The sequence below is a fragment of the Nicrophorus vespilloides genome, unplaced genomic scaffold, assembly GCF_001412225.1.
Source record: "Nicrophorus vespilloides isolate i.1.1-1 unplaced genomic scaffold, Nicve_v1.0, whole genome shotgun sequence".
NCBI lineage: Eukaryota > Metazoa > Arthropoda > Insecta > Coleoptera > Silphidae > Nicrophorus > Nicrophorus vespilloides.
This window is the reverse complement of record NW_017096684.1, coordinates 107,082-125,670: the sequence shown is the minus strand read 5'-3', so window position 1 is coordinate 125,670 and position 18,589 is coordinate 107,082. Positions and strand designations below refer to the sequence as shown.

The 18,589-nt window shown below is 28.9% G+C and overlaps 1 protein-coding gene across 2 annotated transcripts in view; it reads right to left on the bottom strand.

The window, feature by feature from the left end:
- LOC108557899 (glutamate receptor ionotropic, NMDA 2B-like) overlaps positions 1 to 18,589 on the bottom strand; it is a gene marked incomplete at its 3' end in the record, with an annotated part of 154,584 nt that overhangs the window by 42,258 nt on the left and 93,737 nt on the right. For both annotated transcript variants that reach the window (XM_017914610.1, XM_017914611.1), the window contains 1 exon segment: positions 1,474 to 1,714. In XM_017914610.1, coding sequence (XP_017770099.1) covers positions 1,474 to 1,714 — 241 coding nt within the window.

Genomic DNA, 18,589 nt, shown 5'->3' with positions numbered 1-18,589 from the left:
AATCTAAACCAGGCGTCGGCACACTGCCGCTATTTATATACTTGCAAGTAGATCTTAGATAAATTTCAAAATAAAATAAAAACTGTCATAGTTTCACATTTTGAAAGACAACATATTGTTTGCAGGTTGTTTCGTCTCAAAAGTTGCCGACCCCTGACAGGGTCCCCAGAGTGCCCACCAAGCAATTTTATATTTTAGACATTTGAACATCAAACACTCGCAGTTGTATTAAAAAAATCATTTTTTTAATTAAAATTTGAATTTATGTATTAAATGTTTAAGTAATAACTTTATCTCATAGTGCCCACCGAACTTATCAAATTAGATATGGATTTTTTAAAATATTATAAATAAAATATTACATGTAAGAGATATAAAAGTTCAATTACGTATTTTATTGATTTAAAAAAAAATACTCCCTCGGTTCCAAAATAAGTGCCCGATTATAGTTCATTTAATGGATAATAAAATAATGCCAATCAAAATCATGCTAAACCACATTGCAGTTTTGATGATGAGGAAGTTGTTCGCGCTGGTAATGAAAATGGGTGGAATATAAGAATGGTTTGTCAACCATCAAACAACCCCGATTTCAATGTCCTCGATTTGGACATTTCTTTAACACCATTCAATCATTACAACACAAATAGTTCTCATCCAGTATTTATGAATTAATTGCGGCAGTATATAAAGCATGGGACGAAATAACCGCAGAAAAAGTAGACAATGTTTATAGTTACTAATTTGTTAAATGTTACTCATAAGTGTTAATTTCCAAATATTTTCCATTTTATTAAATTGGGTACTTATCTTGGAACGAAGGATTAAAATTTACGTATATAAAACATGGCAGGGCTCGGTTACCTTTTCGACTAGGAGGACAAATTTATGGAACAGGAGTTCTGCGGGCACCTTGCAATATTTTATGTATGCAGTAATAGATAATTGAATATTTGACCAATGGGCACTTTAAACCTATAAATTGGTACCCGCGAGCACTTTAAAACTGAACATTGGTACCCGCGGGCACCGGCAATGTGGTATATAAGTAGAAATAATTCGCATTTTTTTTATAATATATCATAAAGTGATCCATTGTCAATATAATTGATAATCAGGAGTGCCAACTGCTATTGATTTTCATACAGTCTGAACTAACATTATTGATTAGATACTGCATTTCTAATGCACTACATAGTAGTTGGTCTGTCTGGTGTAGATTTACGTCACATGTCACGTGTAGTCTGGATTCAAGTCTTAGAAACTTTGACTTTTATGCTGTATACACACTATGAGTAACATTTGACACGAATGTTTATCTGTCAACACGTATATGCATATGCCAGTGTAGTGTATAAACGCAAATGTTAGTTCACGCAAAGCTATTTTGGATAACCGTTCAAATATCTACAGTGTAATAATCTATACACGTGTATCAATAAATATATGTATAATGTGTGATATATAACTTACCCAACATTCCGACTGGAAATTGGTGTGGGGCTTGCATCGGGTTCTCTATAACACTTTGGGTGACAACCCAGACGTAGTTTTCTCCAGTAAGTTTCAAGTCTCTGGCGGCCGATAGTATCCCGATAGCCTCCTCTCCTGTGCAATATAAAAGCATGACTCTTGCCTCCGAATCCACAAGAGCCGCCAAATCCCCGTTCTTCGCCACTAATACAGCATTCAAGATCGTGAATTTGAATCGATCCTGCAAAGAACAAATACATATTGCTGTAGCACACAAAAACACAATATTCATGTAAATTCAATTTAAGAATCCCAGTAGTAATTAGTATTGGCTTGAAATAGATAGAAATATCAATAATTTTCAATTAGAAATGTATATACAATAAAATAAATTTTTCGAAGTAAATGCAAAAGAAGTGCGAAATGTGCAAAAGGCGTATAAAATTCCTCTTAGTAGTTTTTCAAACAAATAACAACATCTATGAATTGTTTAATTACAAATGCAACTGTAAAAAAACATCCTTCCACTCTATTTTGCACTTTAAAAGCACCAATTCAGTAAAGTTGTCTGCTTATTCCTGAATATATTAAATTGTATTAAAACGTCTAACTTCTTTTAGATATATATCATTAATACCAAAATTCGGATTAATAATCTCTTTAAACTTATCTTGATAAAATATTATCAAATTAAATTTGTGTAGTTTTATGGGAAACAAAGATGCCTAACAGTGGTTAAAATATAACATAATTCCCGAAGATTAATTAAGAAATGATGTTTCTACAAACATTAGTTAGTTTTATTTTAATATTAAAGTAATAGTAAAGTATAATATCATGAAAAGGAGTACGCTTTTTAAACGGAGAAATGTTCATAAAAAAAATCTGTACAAAACTTGTATATTAACTTGGTCAAATTATTATAGCTACAAATTTGACAGAATTAACTTTAAAGTATTTAGCATTTGTAATCTGTATATAATATATTTTTTGTTCATTATTATATTGTTAAAGTCTATAAAATATTTTTATATAAATTGAAACTAGAATTCAAGCAAATATTCTTTTTTTATATTGTTCTTAGAATTGTCTAATATTATACATAGAATGCTCGATTTACTACACGAAAAATATTGTTCGTATAAATTAGATATATTCAACGTAATTCGTCAACGAGTGAACTTATGATGGTAGTAAAGTACATTATAGTCCGCGATTAATTGGTTCCGAAGGTTTTCGCGTCGAGGAAAGCAGAAAATTTAGCATTTTTGGCAAAAAATATGTTTTAGTTTTAAAGGATAAGTGAAAGTAAAATAGATCAATATCTATACATTCAAGAAAATATTATTTAATGGACATACCAAGAAAAAAAATTTAGACTAAAGAAGAATCGCGTAAGTCGAGGACTTACTCTATTTAGATGAGTAATAGTTACCATTTGCCAATGTGAAGTAAAATTGATTGAAGTGACCATTAATCAATATAGCAAATACAACCAGAACCGGTTATTATTGGTAACAATAATGTTACAATAGTACATCTTAAATAGCATTATTATAATTATTTACATAATGTATACTATGAAGTTGGTCTAATTTCACAATCGAATGGATTGATTGCTAACGTGAATCCTCCACTGAGCGAACTAATGAATGCGATTGAATTATCGACTACAATATCATTCCACCAGAATAAATACAAACGTTTGGCCTAATACGAGAGCCAATGGTGTAAATTACAGAGTAATGTTGGATCAAACGGCGAAAGAACTACAGAAAACGAAAATAATATCCGAGTACCTGAATTTGAATTTCAAATAGTGCAATTCGGATAAAGCCCAGCCAAAAGCTTTATATGTGTATTGTCTGTCCGCATATACGCTCACATACATCCTTGTTTTATTTATGTATTTACTCTTTTTTTTTGCTGAATTTATTTGGACTTTTCACGCGCCCTGGATTTCGTACAAACGAATTTGCACCGGGTGCAATGATATTTCCGGGATAAGGATATGCAGTCAGAGGGAAACGACCGAAATGGAATGAATTTTAAAGCTGCCAAGCGAACCCCTATATCGTAAATGCCCACACCCAAACGGAGAATTACAAACTTCTGACGATCTCCCACCATTACTACTTTAAGCGCCTTACGTGCAATTAATTCGGTAATTATTGTGTTTTTGATATGAACAAACTGAAAAGTTTTGTTGGAATAAGTTTGTTCGCCTAGGCTATGGAATAGTTTTTATTTAATAAATATATAAAAGCGATTTGTTAAATATTTCCGGATTTGTTATTTCAAAAAAACTATGCAATGCAAAACAAACGGTTAAATTTTCTAAAACTGGTATTGATATATTAAAATGATTTGATTTTTGTTCTGTAGCTTTTATGTATTAAAATGTCAAAATTAATCCTCGTTGGAATTTCTGCATTCACAACATTATACTTCATTCTGTTTTTGTCACTTAGCCAAATAAATTCCATAATAGAAAACGCAATTGCGTTGCTTACAGAAATTGCAAATATTTTTTTATTTCGTAAAAATATTGGATAGTTTTAAAAATTGTAACCCACGCAATTATTAAGACGACGATTAAGCATGGAAAATATTTTGAAAGTCAAAAACTTGCTTATTAATGAGACTTATTTCGTTTATTCTCGATTTTACATATATACTTCGATTATAAGCATCTCTAGCTTCATTATGAAACTTTTTATGACAGCTTTGATTAAAATGCATCGTTTTAAATTGTATGTAGGAAGATTTCGGATCTTGTTTTCAGTCTATTTTTACTTTAAAATTTTAAACCAAAAAATGAATTTAATTTAAAAAAAATACGTAAACATATTCGTCAAACCCCCAGTTTCCACTATTACTAAAACATCTTTTGTAATACAGAGGTCGATAATTATTTTACATTCTTTTTTATTATTGATTGCTTTTGAGAGAGTGCGTTTATACTATTTATATATTCATAATGTAATGTGAAAACCATGACTGCACATATAGCTGAAAAGTATAAAGTAAATAAAATATTATTAAATAATATTTATTTACTTTTTACTCAATTGCAATTCCATGAATTCGATGCAGTTTGAACATAAAACGACTTTTAAAGTAGAAATTAAATAATATTTCTCAATTTCTGTAGTATTTTTGCCAGTTTCACTTCGTAATGAATTCTTGGATCTATATGAATAACTTTAAAAGTTTTTCGGATTGTTTGGAGGAAAATTATTATTCGTGAGGGAAACTGCTGAATTAAATTAGCGAAACTCTCTAAGTCTGTTGTATTAAAACTATAAGGAACGTCCATGAAACAAAAGAATATCAAAGAAAAAAAATAAGAAGAAATGGAATAAAAGCAAAAGTTCTACTTTTCTTCCAACCATTTGTATAAGGGTTATTAATGTTTGCATTATAAATCAGGGCAGAACTTTGACATCAACAAGATTTAATAATTTATATTGAAATTACTTATTTATATTACATATTACTTTCAAAATTAATCTTCCACAATAATGCAAAATCATATTTTTTTTAAATGAACCAACATTGAATGTTCAATACTAATTAGATACAGAGGAAACTCGCTTAACTAGCACCTTTCATAACATAATTGCATAACGAGCAAAACAAATTGTAAAATAACGAGTCGCATAACGATTCCGGATTGTGCGCTTGGTATATCAATTTCCAAACTTGTGTTCAGACATATTATGTGTGAATAATTAAATACGTATCATAAAAAAAACTAATTGTTTCGTTTTTTTTTTGTTTGTTTTCTGCAAATCTCATTCGCATTTCAAGTTAGTTCTTTAAGCATGGAACGCATTATCATATTTTACATTCATTTCTATGAGAAAATTTGTTTCGCTTAACGAGTGATTGGCATTACTAGTTAGATTCTGGAACGAGATTCCACTGTATATATATATTTTTTTTATGTCGTATAATTTTATTCTCAATCTGTTCATCAATGAACATTGAGTAAATTTAAAATCGCTGTTGACATTAAATGGATAATCTTTACCGGTGGATAGTTACCATTATGATGATTTGATTTTAATTTGTTGGTTGGCTGTCATCTTGTAGGTTAACTTCAGTAGTATATTGAATCCACTATTTCCTTTTCACAGTAAATCTGCTGCTATCCTTAACACTGTCATTGTCCATCGACTTGGCTAAATGTTCATATACTGAACCTCATTCATTTGACTGTCCATCTGTGATGAACGATGGCCCTATTTCTGCAAGCACCGAGAGGTCTCACAAAGGGCCTGGCTTGACCAGGATTCGAACCGGCGCTCACGAAATCGTGGATAGGGCGACTTTACCAATCGGCTATTAGTCGCCCTCTACATAAAAATGGAAATATTATTTGTGATCCTCCAGAAATAACAATATTTTATTAATTTTAAACATGTGCGAACAATGTATTATGATATTTTAAAGTACTTTTACTAAACAAATTATATATCTAAATACATCTCGTTTACAGAAAGAAATAAGATAAGACAATAATCATATTTCAAATCTTGAAGTGAAAACATTTATATCTTCTGGTGATTTGCGATGAAACTTGAGATAAAAAAGAGAACGTGAAAAATGGGTCTAAGCTTAAATTAAACCTCGCAAAAAAAAGTCGAAGCAAAGACTGGAGATTTCGTTTTCTATATACGATGATGACGACATTACCAGGCTATTCGTTATCAGAACATATGTGTTTCTCTCTGTGGAATTGCTTCGTCCCTTTTTTTCTGCCCATTGAAGTTGACTCTTACAGTGAAAAAGTTAAAGGAAATACGGTCCTTAAAGGCTCAATATAAATTCCTTTGACTTAAGAGGAAATTATATTCGGGACCAGAGGTAGTTTCTTTACGATTTCGAATGAGAATATCCGCACGTATCTTTATATGTAATTTTAGAAAGAAATATGGAAATAGGTTTAATTCCATGACTGCTGTAATTCACCGAGAATTCCGGAACCAAAGTTCGAATTGCTAGTAATACGAGATTCACAAACATATCCATCAGTTCAAAACCCGTGTATATTCTCGACGTGCAAGCAAATGTTGACATATAAGTAACAGGATTATCCTCTTGCCTTGGCTCAGACACAACATCGTATTCTCTCTTCAATTAAGTGCATTAAACCGTGATTGTAATTTAATATGAGAATATATTATGATATTATCGTTTAAGACCCACTATATTAGCTTTTCTAAACTAAGAAATTCGCTCACTTGATGCAGCTGCAAGCCATTGGAGTTGGAGAGAGAGAATATCTGCGCTGCAATTCCCATTTAAAACTTAAACATTTCCATAAATTTCGGAGAACTCGTTTTCCTGGCATGAGCATTCTGTAATGAATTTCCCGCTTGTGTAATTTCCATAATAAGCGAATCGTTAGCCTTTTACCTTTCTTTATATCTTTTCTGGATCATTTTGCTTTCTTTCTATATATTCTATGAGAATAATTTATTGGCCGAGCATTCGTATTGGTTATGTTCCTCGCCCGAAAGTTTGTAAGTAAAATGTAGACGGGCTTAACTCGCGAAACTTTATTTGATCCCACCTTTACTGAAAGACCGGAAAAAGACGTAAATTGGCTTATCGCATTTATTTTACTTTCGGGTTTCTGACAGTGCCCCTTTCGCAAACAATTTGGATTTAACGTGAATGTAGTGATTTTGCAAATTGATTCAAGTATTGCAGTATCTTGCAGTTTTATTTAATGTTTATGTTTGTTAGCCGACTATCGGATAACTAAGAAGTATTACGCTGAGGTACGAAAAAAGCTATTCGATGTTTTAGTAGTTAAAGCTTTCTGCTTTAAGATCGTACGGAAATTCGTAGTTATGTTACTGTAGGTATGTGGTCAAGATCAAAATAATTTTATTAATTTAACTACCGTGAGAAAGATAATTTTGATTTAAACAAATTACCTAGCCAGCAATACACAATAATAACATATTTACTCTAACATATGTATCAAATAAAAAGTTTATATTTATTTAATTATATTAGGCCAAAATGTAATATATTTTCATTTTCTTTTACGGTTGGTATGTGTTTTTATATTTTTTTTGGTTCTTACTATTACATTAATATTGTTATTATAAACTGAAAATTGATGGATATTTCAAATTACTGTAATTTTGTAAGTAGTAAATAAGATTTCTTGTATACATAAAAAATACACATCGAAAAGACTATTACATAAATTCTTAAGACTGTTCTGAAAGTTACTCATTGATCAATCAATCTTAGGTCTACTACTATGAAATTCTTTTTAAAAATCAAACTTCTGATATGTTTTAATATCTGATATAAAATAATAACAACATTTCAAACAAATCAAACAAATAAATATTAACAAACAAACAAAATGAAGTAAAAAAACATACAACTCTTTAATTACAATAGGTTTATCCTCCAAAATAGGTAACTATTGGGTTGGTAACTAAGTGATTGCGGATTTTGTCAATATGCGGTATTAGGACCTTAAATAGGAATGGATTAAGACGTGCATTTCAAACGTATTTTATTGTCTTATTTTCGAAAAGGCAAGCACACAAGATGTTATGTACCTTATATGGGAATGAAGCCTTGAAAGAAAAGCAGTGTCAAAATTGGTTTGCCGATATAGTCGTCCAGTTGAAGTTAATGAGACCCATTATCCATAGCACAACACGTGAGATTGCAGAGAAGCTCAATGTATTGCATAAATGCATTCAACAAAATTAAAACAGCTTGGCTATGTCAAGAAAGTCGATTTGAATTTTCCTTCTTATTTAAAATACGCAATCACTTAGTTGCCAACCCAATATATACATATTCACAAACGATGCTGTTCATCCAGTTCTGCTTCTGATTAACGTAGAAGATTGCATATTATTAAAGATTTTGTAGTATAACAATACCTTGCATAGTACGGCTAATCGAATTTACTAATATCCCGGACTATTCCGGATTAATCGAGGATTTAAATAAAATATAAATAAACCACACACAACTTTTGTATCAAAAAATAATTTTGTGTACTATTTTGTTAGAATCCACTTTTATTCAACATAATTAAAATTTAGTTGAAATTTTCAAATCGGACTATAGTGATTACAGACTTATAGTGAGATGTTTTATTGTATTAAAATATACAGAGCTATTGAACGCATAAACCGCGGTTATCATAATATAATCATGCGAATGTACTACTGTTTTCAATGTAGAAGTTTTGTTATATTTATTAATATTTTTAACGTTAGTATAATTACATTTCTTTATTTCGTAAAATAATAATTATAGTGGGCAGTTTTGTATTCTATACCAAATGAGATTATACTGTTAACGCAATTATGATATCAAAAGCAAAAACATAATATACTCACCCGACTGCTGCAGCCTGTTTTTTCTTTATTAGAAAAAAAAAAAGAATTCTTCTAGTGGAACAGACACCAAATTAAATACGTGGCCGCTTTTTGTATTTCCTTTATTTTTTCAAACCCTCCTCGCGGAAGGAGTACAACAGAGAGTACAGATAAAGGGCGCACGTAATTACTGCAATACTTAGTGCTAGACTGCAGTTAGACCCGAAATTATTCCAAACACGTTTAATTCTAACCATCAACCCACCTAATTTGAATATAAAGTTGTGCTTAATTCAGGCAAATTCATTGCAGAATATGAGATGGGCTGAGCCGGAAAAATAGAAACGATAAACCTAGAAAAAAATACTTTAATCACTTCAAAGTGAAATATGAGCCGTAGTGCATATTAAAGGGAGAGAAGTGTGCTTATTATTATTTTCATTTCCTATCTGAGGACATTGAGTAATGAAATAATTATTATGCGCCGTTAGCAATTATGAGTATAATTGCGGGATTTCGTTTGATATAAACAAGCAGCAATTAACGAATAACAATGGCAAATAAAAGAATGCATTTGAGCCAGAAGATATTTCTTTATTATTCGCCTTTCCTAAAGCTAAGGTGATTAAAACTGCACAGAACCCTAACTTTTCATGGCGTATCATAAAGCGTCATTGAAATTACGAAATGTATAAATGAAATTAACTTGCAGCGAGATTTAATTTAATTTTACTTGTCCGTAATTTCAACTGAAATATCAAGTAATTAGTATACATTTTTAAATCACTAATTACAACAGAAATTACTGTATTCTATTTAATTCTTTAATTATTTTGAGTAAAAATTACGTTTATGAACAAGTAATTATAATAAGAAAAAGTTGCCTAATTTGAATCGAATCATAGATTATACGACTATCGTAAATTGACCTTTATTGAAAATATACATTTATATACTCATGAGTTCAAATTTGGGAAAGTTGAAACATTTCCAAGTATATAAAGTTTTTCAATTCTCAATTACTTTTTTTATATAAACATTATGCCAATTTAAAGTAAAATTAGTAACAAAATTTCGCATAGTATAACTTCTAATACTCCGGACTCACTACAATGCGGTAGATTCTCCAAGTTTCTGAAGTAAGAAGTTGCAACCATATAATCAATTATGAAAGTTCTGTAACTTATGTTGTACATATTATTCATCTTGGTTCCACTGAAATCAATCTATTTTAAGTTTTGTCATTCAATTTTTTTTATTAAAATCTATATGCAATATAGTATTTTTTGAAAGCTTTACATTAAACTATAAATATGTGCTTTTTATGAAGAATGTTAAAAGGATTTTAGTGTAAGCGTATTTGTAATATCACCAAGAGAATTACGCTTCTACTATTTCAAATAAAAGATTAGAGCTAAACGTACGACGTCAAAAAATCCAATAAACACAAGCATTCCAAACGACAAGGCACTTTATATTCATTTTATCGCGTTAAATAACACACATTTTCCCCTATTTGCCATCCGTCTGTTTTTATTCTATTCCTATTGTTTGTCTTCGTTCCTGTTGTTTTTGTTGTAGGTAGGAGTGTCTAGGTTTATTACAGTTTTATGTTTGCCAATTCACTGCTACACTATTATTGACTCCATGTAATATTGGGCACGCAATGAAACAACAAAAATAAAACAACGATTTTTTTTTAAATCCCAAGAGCACTAAACTACCTATATTATTTGTTGAATTCGATCGAAATAAAGTTTGTTGTTCAGTTAGTTTTTATTTAGCATATTGGTCTTTTTATTATTATGTAATTCATTTTTCATTTAAAAAAGATGACAAAAGTGTTATTTGAAACAGCTGCAATTAAAATTAGTCAATATTTACAGATTTTCTGTTGAAAGAACATAACATTCATTATCTTTGAACATCATTGATATATTATCCTTGTCCCAATTAACTTTAGATTATTGTGGATTGTTTATTTTTATATTTGTTTTATTTGTTTTATATTTATATTTGTTTATTTATATATAACTTAATCAGTCAAAAAGAATCCGATCATAAGTTTAGGATACTTCAGAACATTAGCTGTTAAAACGAAAGTATAACTGTTAATGACAGACGTATATCTGTAATATGATTTATCGCCTTATTCGGATTTCGGCTGTAATTTTCTTTCCGTCAAAAGCATTGGTCCAGCATTTATCAGCTTCTAAAGAGAATAACACTCAGGGCTTTTGACTAAGTTATGCGACCCAAATATTCTTCCTATAATCCATCCACTTTTCGCGCGCCCCTTTCTAAAGTTTTGAAGAATATCTCACTCATATATACTTAAAAAAATATATTTTGAATCTTCATGTTTCATCTTTTACAATTCAAGCAACTTTATTGCAACAATCATACTATTACATGAATTAAATTCTATATTGCTATATAAAACTACATTAAATGTGTTGAATTGCAAGATAAACAAATTAAATTGATTATTTTTAATAGCACATTGTATATATTCATGACATGATACATTAAACTCATAAACATTACATATAGAAGAAACATTACTATTGAATTTTCTGTGAAAAACTGTGTGCTTCTTGTAAACTGTATGTAATATTTATTGGGCATATAATATTTTCTTTAGAACATAATCAATAAATACAACCATAATTTCAATATTAGTGTCCACCATATGATAAATTACTATAAAATTATATTTTATATTGTGATAATTAGATTAATTTAACGTCAACAGTATTTATGATAGATATAGAATGAAATGAGAAAAAATAACAAGATAAAGAAGAAATGTAACAAGAAGATAAAAGATGTGGTCGTTGATTACATTTAGGAGTGTTCACTTCTTTTTCTTGACAAGGTCTGCGATCAATACTTCTATTCACTTCACACTACAATTGTTTCGATTCCAGCTCATACAATAATGTTATATTATACTTTATGCACTTACATTTGAATAAAACAATATCTAAAATTTCAGGTTTCAAAACATTTAGAAGAAGATAAATTATAAGAATTTGCAGAGTTGATTGTAAATATATTTTTTTTATTAATTATATAAATAAATATAATTCAGTAAATTCCTAAAAAAAAAGTAACATTTTTATTTAAATATATATTTAGTTATGTCAATAGTATTAGCTATAAACTTTTCATCATATTTCAAATATAAAAACATACTAAATTATGCTTTAGTTTATAATTTAACTTTAAGTAAAATGTTTATTATTGATGTAATGTAATCGTTATGGATCTTCTTTTATTATTCTTTACTAATTAGGAATTTACAGTTTTTACAAAGTTAATAGCTTTCATTGTGTGAAATTTGTTTTAGTAAATATATTTTGATTTTCAGTAGATTGTTTCTTTTTTAATGTTTCTTTTCTTGTATATAATGTTGCCTTTTGATAATAGTTATAATTTCCTGGCTGAGGCCGTACAAGACAGTTTTTTAGAATGAGAATTACATAGTCAAGAATTAAATGATACTGAATTAATTAATATCATATCTGAAACTGAACCTAATGATGAATGTAACAGTGAATACGAAGAACCATTCACTGCAGATCATTGAACGCCTTCAAATTTCAACAAAATTTAACGAAATGTTGTAAATTAATGAAAACTTAGGTAAAAATTATTAATAAAAAATTATCCGAATAATTTACATTAATAATGAAAATGAAGTCGAACTTCTAAATATTTCAACTGGAAACTAACTCATATAATGAATGCATTACAATTATTATTGCAGTACTGAATATAATAAAAAGTTAATATAGATCTTATTTGTCCCTATAATTATAGTTGTATATTAATAAATGTATATTTATGAATGTACTAAATTGTGACTGGTTAAGTTTAGAGATATGCTGAAAATAAGCATAAATTCCTACGGAATATATAAACATTAATTATAAACAATAATTCAGTTCCTTATAAATGCGAAATAATTGGAGGTTCCGGCAATAATAATAGATTCCAATTAAAATGGTATTCAGTTATAAATTACAAAGGGATTAGGGGCATCGCCGGAGGCGTGAAATAGTTTTTCGCGATTAAAAGCCCCTTTCGTCGGCGATATCCCAGAGGGTATGAAAGGATACAAGAATTACGATCGAACAGGCAACCGCTCTTTGCACCATCCCCTTAAGCTCTATATTTGTTGCATTATCAAGTCCGTTTGAGTTTTATTTGATGCTTTTGTTTCGCCTTTTTGACAACAAAAGCTTATTTATAGTCGCCTATAAAACGCATCAATTTTCGCGGAACTCTGTTTTCCTCTTTGCTCGGTACGGTCGAATGGAACAACAATTTTCAATATGGATTTTTCACGTTCCTATTTCCATACGGATTGTTTCAGTCCTCCTGGGAATTGATACAATTATATATGGTAACTGCGTGATGTAGCGTTGCCACGTGCATGTATTAAAGAAAACAATGAAAATGTTTCATATACAATATTACATGCAAAGTTTTATACTTATTATTGTGCAATACATCTTCTTATACCATAGGATTTCGAGAATTTTAAATAAAAAATTAAATTTACAATAATGCCATATTAATGTAGAAATGTAATATTATAAGAAAAGGTGACAAAAAACTGAAATTTATTATGTGAAAATTTAACTCAAAAGTCAAAAAGGAAATTAAATAAGTAGTTAAATCAAGACAAATAAGACATCAGGCTAGATTTAATAAGAGAAAAACTATCGAAAGAACTTTAATATTCAATACTATACATAAATTAGAATAATCAGGAAAACTTGCCGAAGAAATCCAGTCATATAGTGACTATATGGATGAAACCGTCTCGTTGGAAAGAAACAAGCTCATGGTTCTCATTGATTTAGCGTTCTAGTGTGTTAAAATGTTAAACCACGTCCCCTATAAGCGGGCCGCGGTAAAATTATCAAACGTTGACCGGTCCGCGGCAATAAAAAGGTTGGGGAGCAACAATATTAATTATAGTCCCAAAAGCCTCTTACAATATTAACAAACCATCAGTTTGATTTTCATTGCAAACACGGCGTAAGTAAACAGAATATTAAATAACATCTACCCAGACCTAGAAAGAAATCGATACTGCTCGGTTGCATTTTGAACATGTCGCAAGCATTTGACAAAGGATGGTATCTTGGTCTATTATACAAAATAAAGAAGAACTTGCCATATAATTATTTTATAATAGAAGAATAAAATCTGGGATACCACAACAAAGTTTTATAACCTCTGTTTTACCTTCTATACACGGCAGACATTTCCAAAACGACTACTTAATGGCTAATATGAACCCAAGTCAACAAAAGTGAATCTAGGCATGTATCTCAACAGAAGGCTCTCCTGGAAAGACTACATTTAGACTAAGAGGGAACAATTGGAAATATAGTTTAGAATACACTCCTGGCTAGGGAAAAGGTTAAAATTATTAATGAAGAATAAATTACAATTATACACGGTTGAAACCAGTAAGAACGTATATAATCCAATTCTGGTTTGCAGGCAACAAATCAAATAAACAAAGTATCAAAAGGTTTCAACCAAAATTTCTAAAAAAATATCGTCAGTGCATCGAAGTTTGCCAAGAATATACAAATACATGAAGATCTCCATATAGAGTAGTAGATATGAAAATTGACTGGAGTCAAATACTAATGTTGTGGCTATTGATCTTCTAGATAACAGCGAGACAACAAATAAACCAATAAATTTAAGTAAACATTATTATGTTCAAAATTATAATAAAGGTAAATATCCAATGGGACAGTTTAACCATTTAATTTCAGCCGCAATTAATAAACCTAAACAAGATCATGTGGATGTAAATGCAGAAAATGTAACTTAAAAATAATAAATTAAATCACTGAGAAAAATGAAAATAAATTAATTCATCTGAAATGTATTGTATAGAAAGGATAATTGGTTTGACAACAATAACAATGTGTTATGCGCACTTCAAAAAATACCAGTACTTTATTTTTGGATCCATGAGTGCTGGTTTTTTTCAACTGGGTTAATGGATTTAATTAAGTCCGTGGTTAACCCTTTAAATGGCCCTTAGCGAATGAGAGAATAAATCGATTTTGCGGAGAAACAGTTCCATTGTCCGTCGCTCTATTAGATGACCCAGTTTTGGAACGATTTTTGCTTTAGTTTTACATCTCCCAAATGAAATATTCTCTTCGCAATAACTTTTAATCACTTTTTCCTACAATATGAAGTTTTAATATGGCAGTAATAGATTTTTTGTGCAACACAAACTATATTTTAATATAACAAAACTAAAATAAATTCTAAAAAAATATTACACAATTATTTAATAGAAAATATTCTTTTTTTTCCTTTATACAGTAAAATCTCTTTTTATGTAGTTTATTTCGATTAGTCCGGTTTCAAACAGTCCTTGATATTGGCGGATTAATTACCCGCACTATATGACTAAAATAATTATAAGTGGAACAATAAATAATACGTTATTGAAATGAAGATGAATAATATAAAATTATGTTATTATTATGTTTTACAATCTTTCAGTTAGTTCAGCATACGAATACTCTTAAAAAAAATAGAGAAAGATAACCGCTTCGGACATATTAATTTATTACAATGAACGATCTCATAATTATATCTAACTACTGCAGCCTCTGAGGTCTAACAACAGAACACAGAAAATCCCTACAGTCTCACTAATAAAGTACAATTTTACCATTCCTAACAACATAAAGTTAACATTCATTAAAAACGACACAAAAACATTTAGTTGCATAGATTAAATTAGGATTTATATCAAATACCGTAGTAATATATAAGTTCATACATCTATTTTAGTTTGTACAAAAGTAATGTAATAGTTTTTCTTTATTTATAATATATACTAATTATACTTTACCAACAGTGGTAAAATGCTGCTTCTAGAGCCGCACGAGGCTCTTCGTTGAGTCAAATGCATGTGTATTAAAATTTTATTTTAATTGTATTACTAAAATTTTGAAATAATGATTTTCTTTTTCAAAATTATATTTTTTATATGTGTTCTTATGTGTGACTTGTGAACATATGCAATTAGATGAAATAAAAAGAAAATTAGAAGAATTTGTATATCTACGTGTGGCTCATTATAAAATATAAAAAAATTGGATTGCGGCTCTCTTTGGACAAATGTGTGTCCACCTTAACTTATCTAAACTTATTATATTTATTAAATAATTCTATTTTTCGTAAATAATAATTAATTCTAATTTAAAAATTATAAATGAAGTATTATTTTAGAACTATTTTGAGTATGTTGATTTTTCTTAACATTATTATTGAATTGAATATAAATTGAATATATAAAAATACTAACAAGAAATGAAAAGGAAAATATTAGGAAAAGATGCTTTTTCTGTTAAGGAACTACTAAGTCATAAAAAAGGTAATTGTTAGAAATAAATTTTATAACAGAAAAATACTATCTATTGTATCAGATCTCATTAATGGACTGTTTATTGATCCGTCGGTAAAACTATTATATGTTTATTTTATTGTAGTTTACCAATAAAAACTTTATTGCTCGGCCACATTTTTAGTTCTAATTTATTGGAATAAACAAGTTTATATAAATTATAAATATAATAAAAAAAAGGATGGGAATTAGTTGGGAAATAATGAATAGAAGAGATTTGTAATTTAGGAAACGAATAAGTGTCAACGGGTGTGTAGATCAAATTATCAGACGTGTGTTAAATATTGTAACTATGAGCCCATCAATCGGGTTGCTTCGTGGACTTAAATTGGCATCTTGCATGAATAATATTAGTATTTCTTGTTAAAAATCATATTAAAGCCAAAATTAAGATTGTAATAATAATTGAAATATTAAAGATTTCTTTAGAATTAACTGTAATGTTAGATACAATATAGTCAATTTAAAAATAAATAAATTTGAAAGGTTTAAAACATTTCTTGTAATAAATCAGATAATTCTGAAATTTCATTAAAATATAACTAAAAAAATATATGCCTGGATTACAAGAGAAATAATATGGGAAAAGACGATCCACTTCATTACTTAAATGTATCGTCATATGGCGATACAATACATTTACAAATGAAATTATTCAAAATGACTATGATTTATGGACACAAATATATTGATATACAAAATCTGTTAAATTATGTGTGCAGCAAAATACGCATTTCCTTGGAATATTTTAAATCTAGGGCTAACGTTCCGGCAAGGGTGGAGCGAAGAATATACTCTTAAAAAAACTTGGATGGATAGTGAAATAAATCTAGTGTGATAGATTGAATGTGTGAAGAATATATACGTAGGCTGACAAATTGCGTATCCCGAGAGACTCAATTTGTTATGGCGGATTTCTGCAGAGGCAAGGAAATAAGCAACGACACAACCATTGCATAAGATGAATAACGCGGAAATTCAAGTCGATGCACATAAATATATCCTTGATTTTAATAAATTTTCTTCTTTTTTTTTAGTATAAAACATTTTTATTATTCCTTATTCCATAGATTAATAATATTATATTTTTGTTTACAATAAATTTGTTTCTTTGAAAATATGTTTAGTTTGTCATGTCAAGTAAATACGTCGCAAAATCAAGAATGTTTGTGATGAAGCAGAATTTAGCTTTATACCTTTAAAGTCGTCATGTTTTGTGGAATCTCGAGGATGCAATTTACTTTGAGGTCGCTTCAAATGGACGCATCGTTGCAGACGACCACAACAATCCGGAACTTGTGTGAACACAAGTATTTGTAGCAGAGATAAAGCTTTACTAATTCGTGAACTTTATACCTCTTACTATTTATTTGTAAAATATTTTTTATAAGTCACAAATAAAAAAAATAATACGCCTTTCCACGTTTAAGTAATTTATAATTAATCAGAAAAGCAATATATTTCAAATTATTACCGAAATTAAATTTGTTCAAATAATATTTGTTTGTAAGGTTACAGCACTGCAGTCAATTGCATTCTGAATGAATTGTATATTCCTATGTGATAATCTATATGAAATGTAATAATTATTTTACATTAATTAATGACAACTATAAATACTCTATTATAATAAATTAAAAGACAAACGAATTTGCTAAATTACTAATACATTAATTAGTAGTTAAAAATGTACACATAAAAATGTACAATAACATTGAAATTCAATTATTGTGATTATATATTTTTATAATTAATAATATAAAAAAATGTACGAATAAAAAAATATTAATTGATTGCATGTAACAAAACTCGATATAAAGCAAAAATCAAAGCGAAACAAAAAAAACGAATGAATGTAGCTCAGAATTTGGAGTCATATTCTTAATAAAACCTGAACGACTTCTGCGAAGTTTGAAATGAAACGAGGTATTCATATTTCAGAAGAAATCTCGTCCAAGAAAATGAAAACACGACGCTTGTTTATGAAAATGATTTCTCCGTATCCCTCCCCAAGTGAAAATGACACAAAGAATTTGTAATATATTCCATAAATAATCTAATCACACCATTAAAAAAAATAAAAATATAATATGCTTGAAATTGAATATATTGTAATCAAAATAAAACATTTGCGCAGTAAATATTGAATACTTTATTTATTTTATGCAAGCAGATTTTATTTCCATAGTTTGAATTAATAAAAAAAAAATAACAACGTTTATTATAAAAACAAAACAAAAATAAACCAAAAACGAACAGAAGTAACATTATATAAATA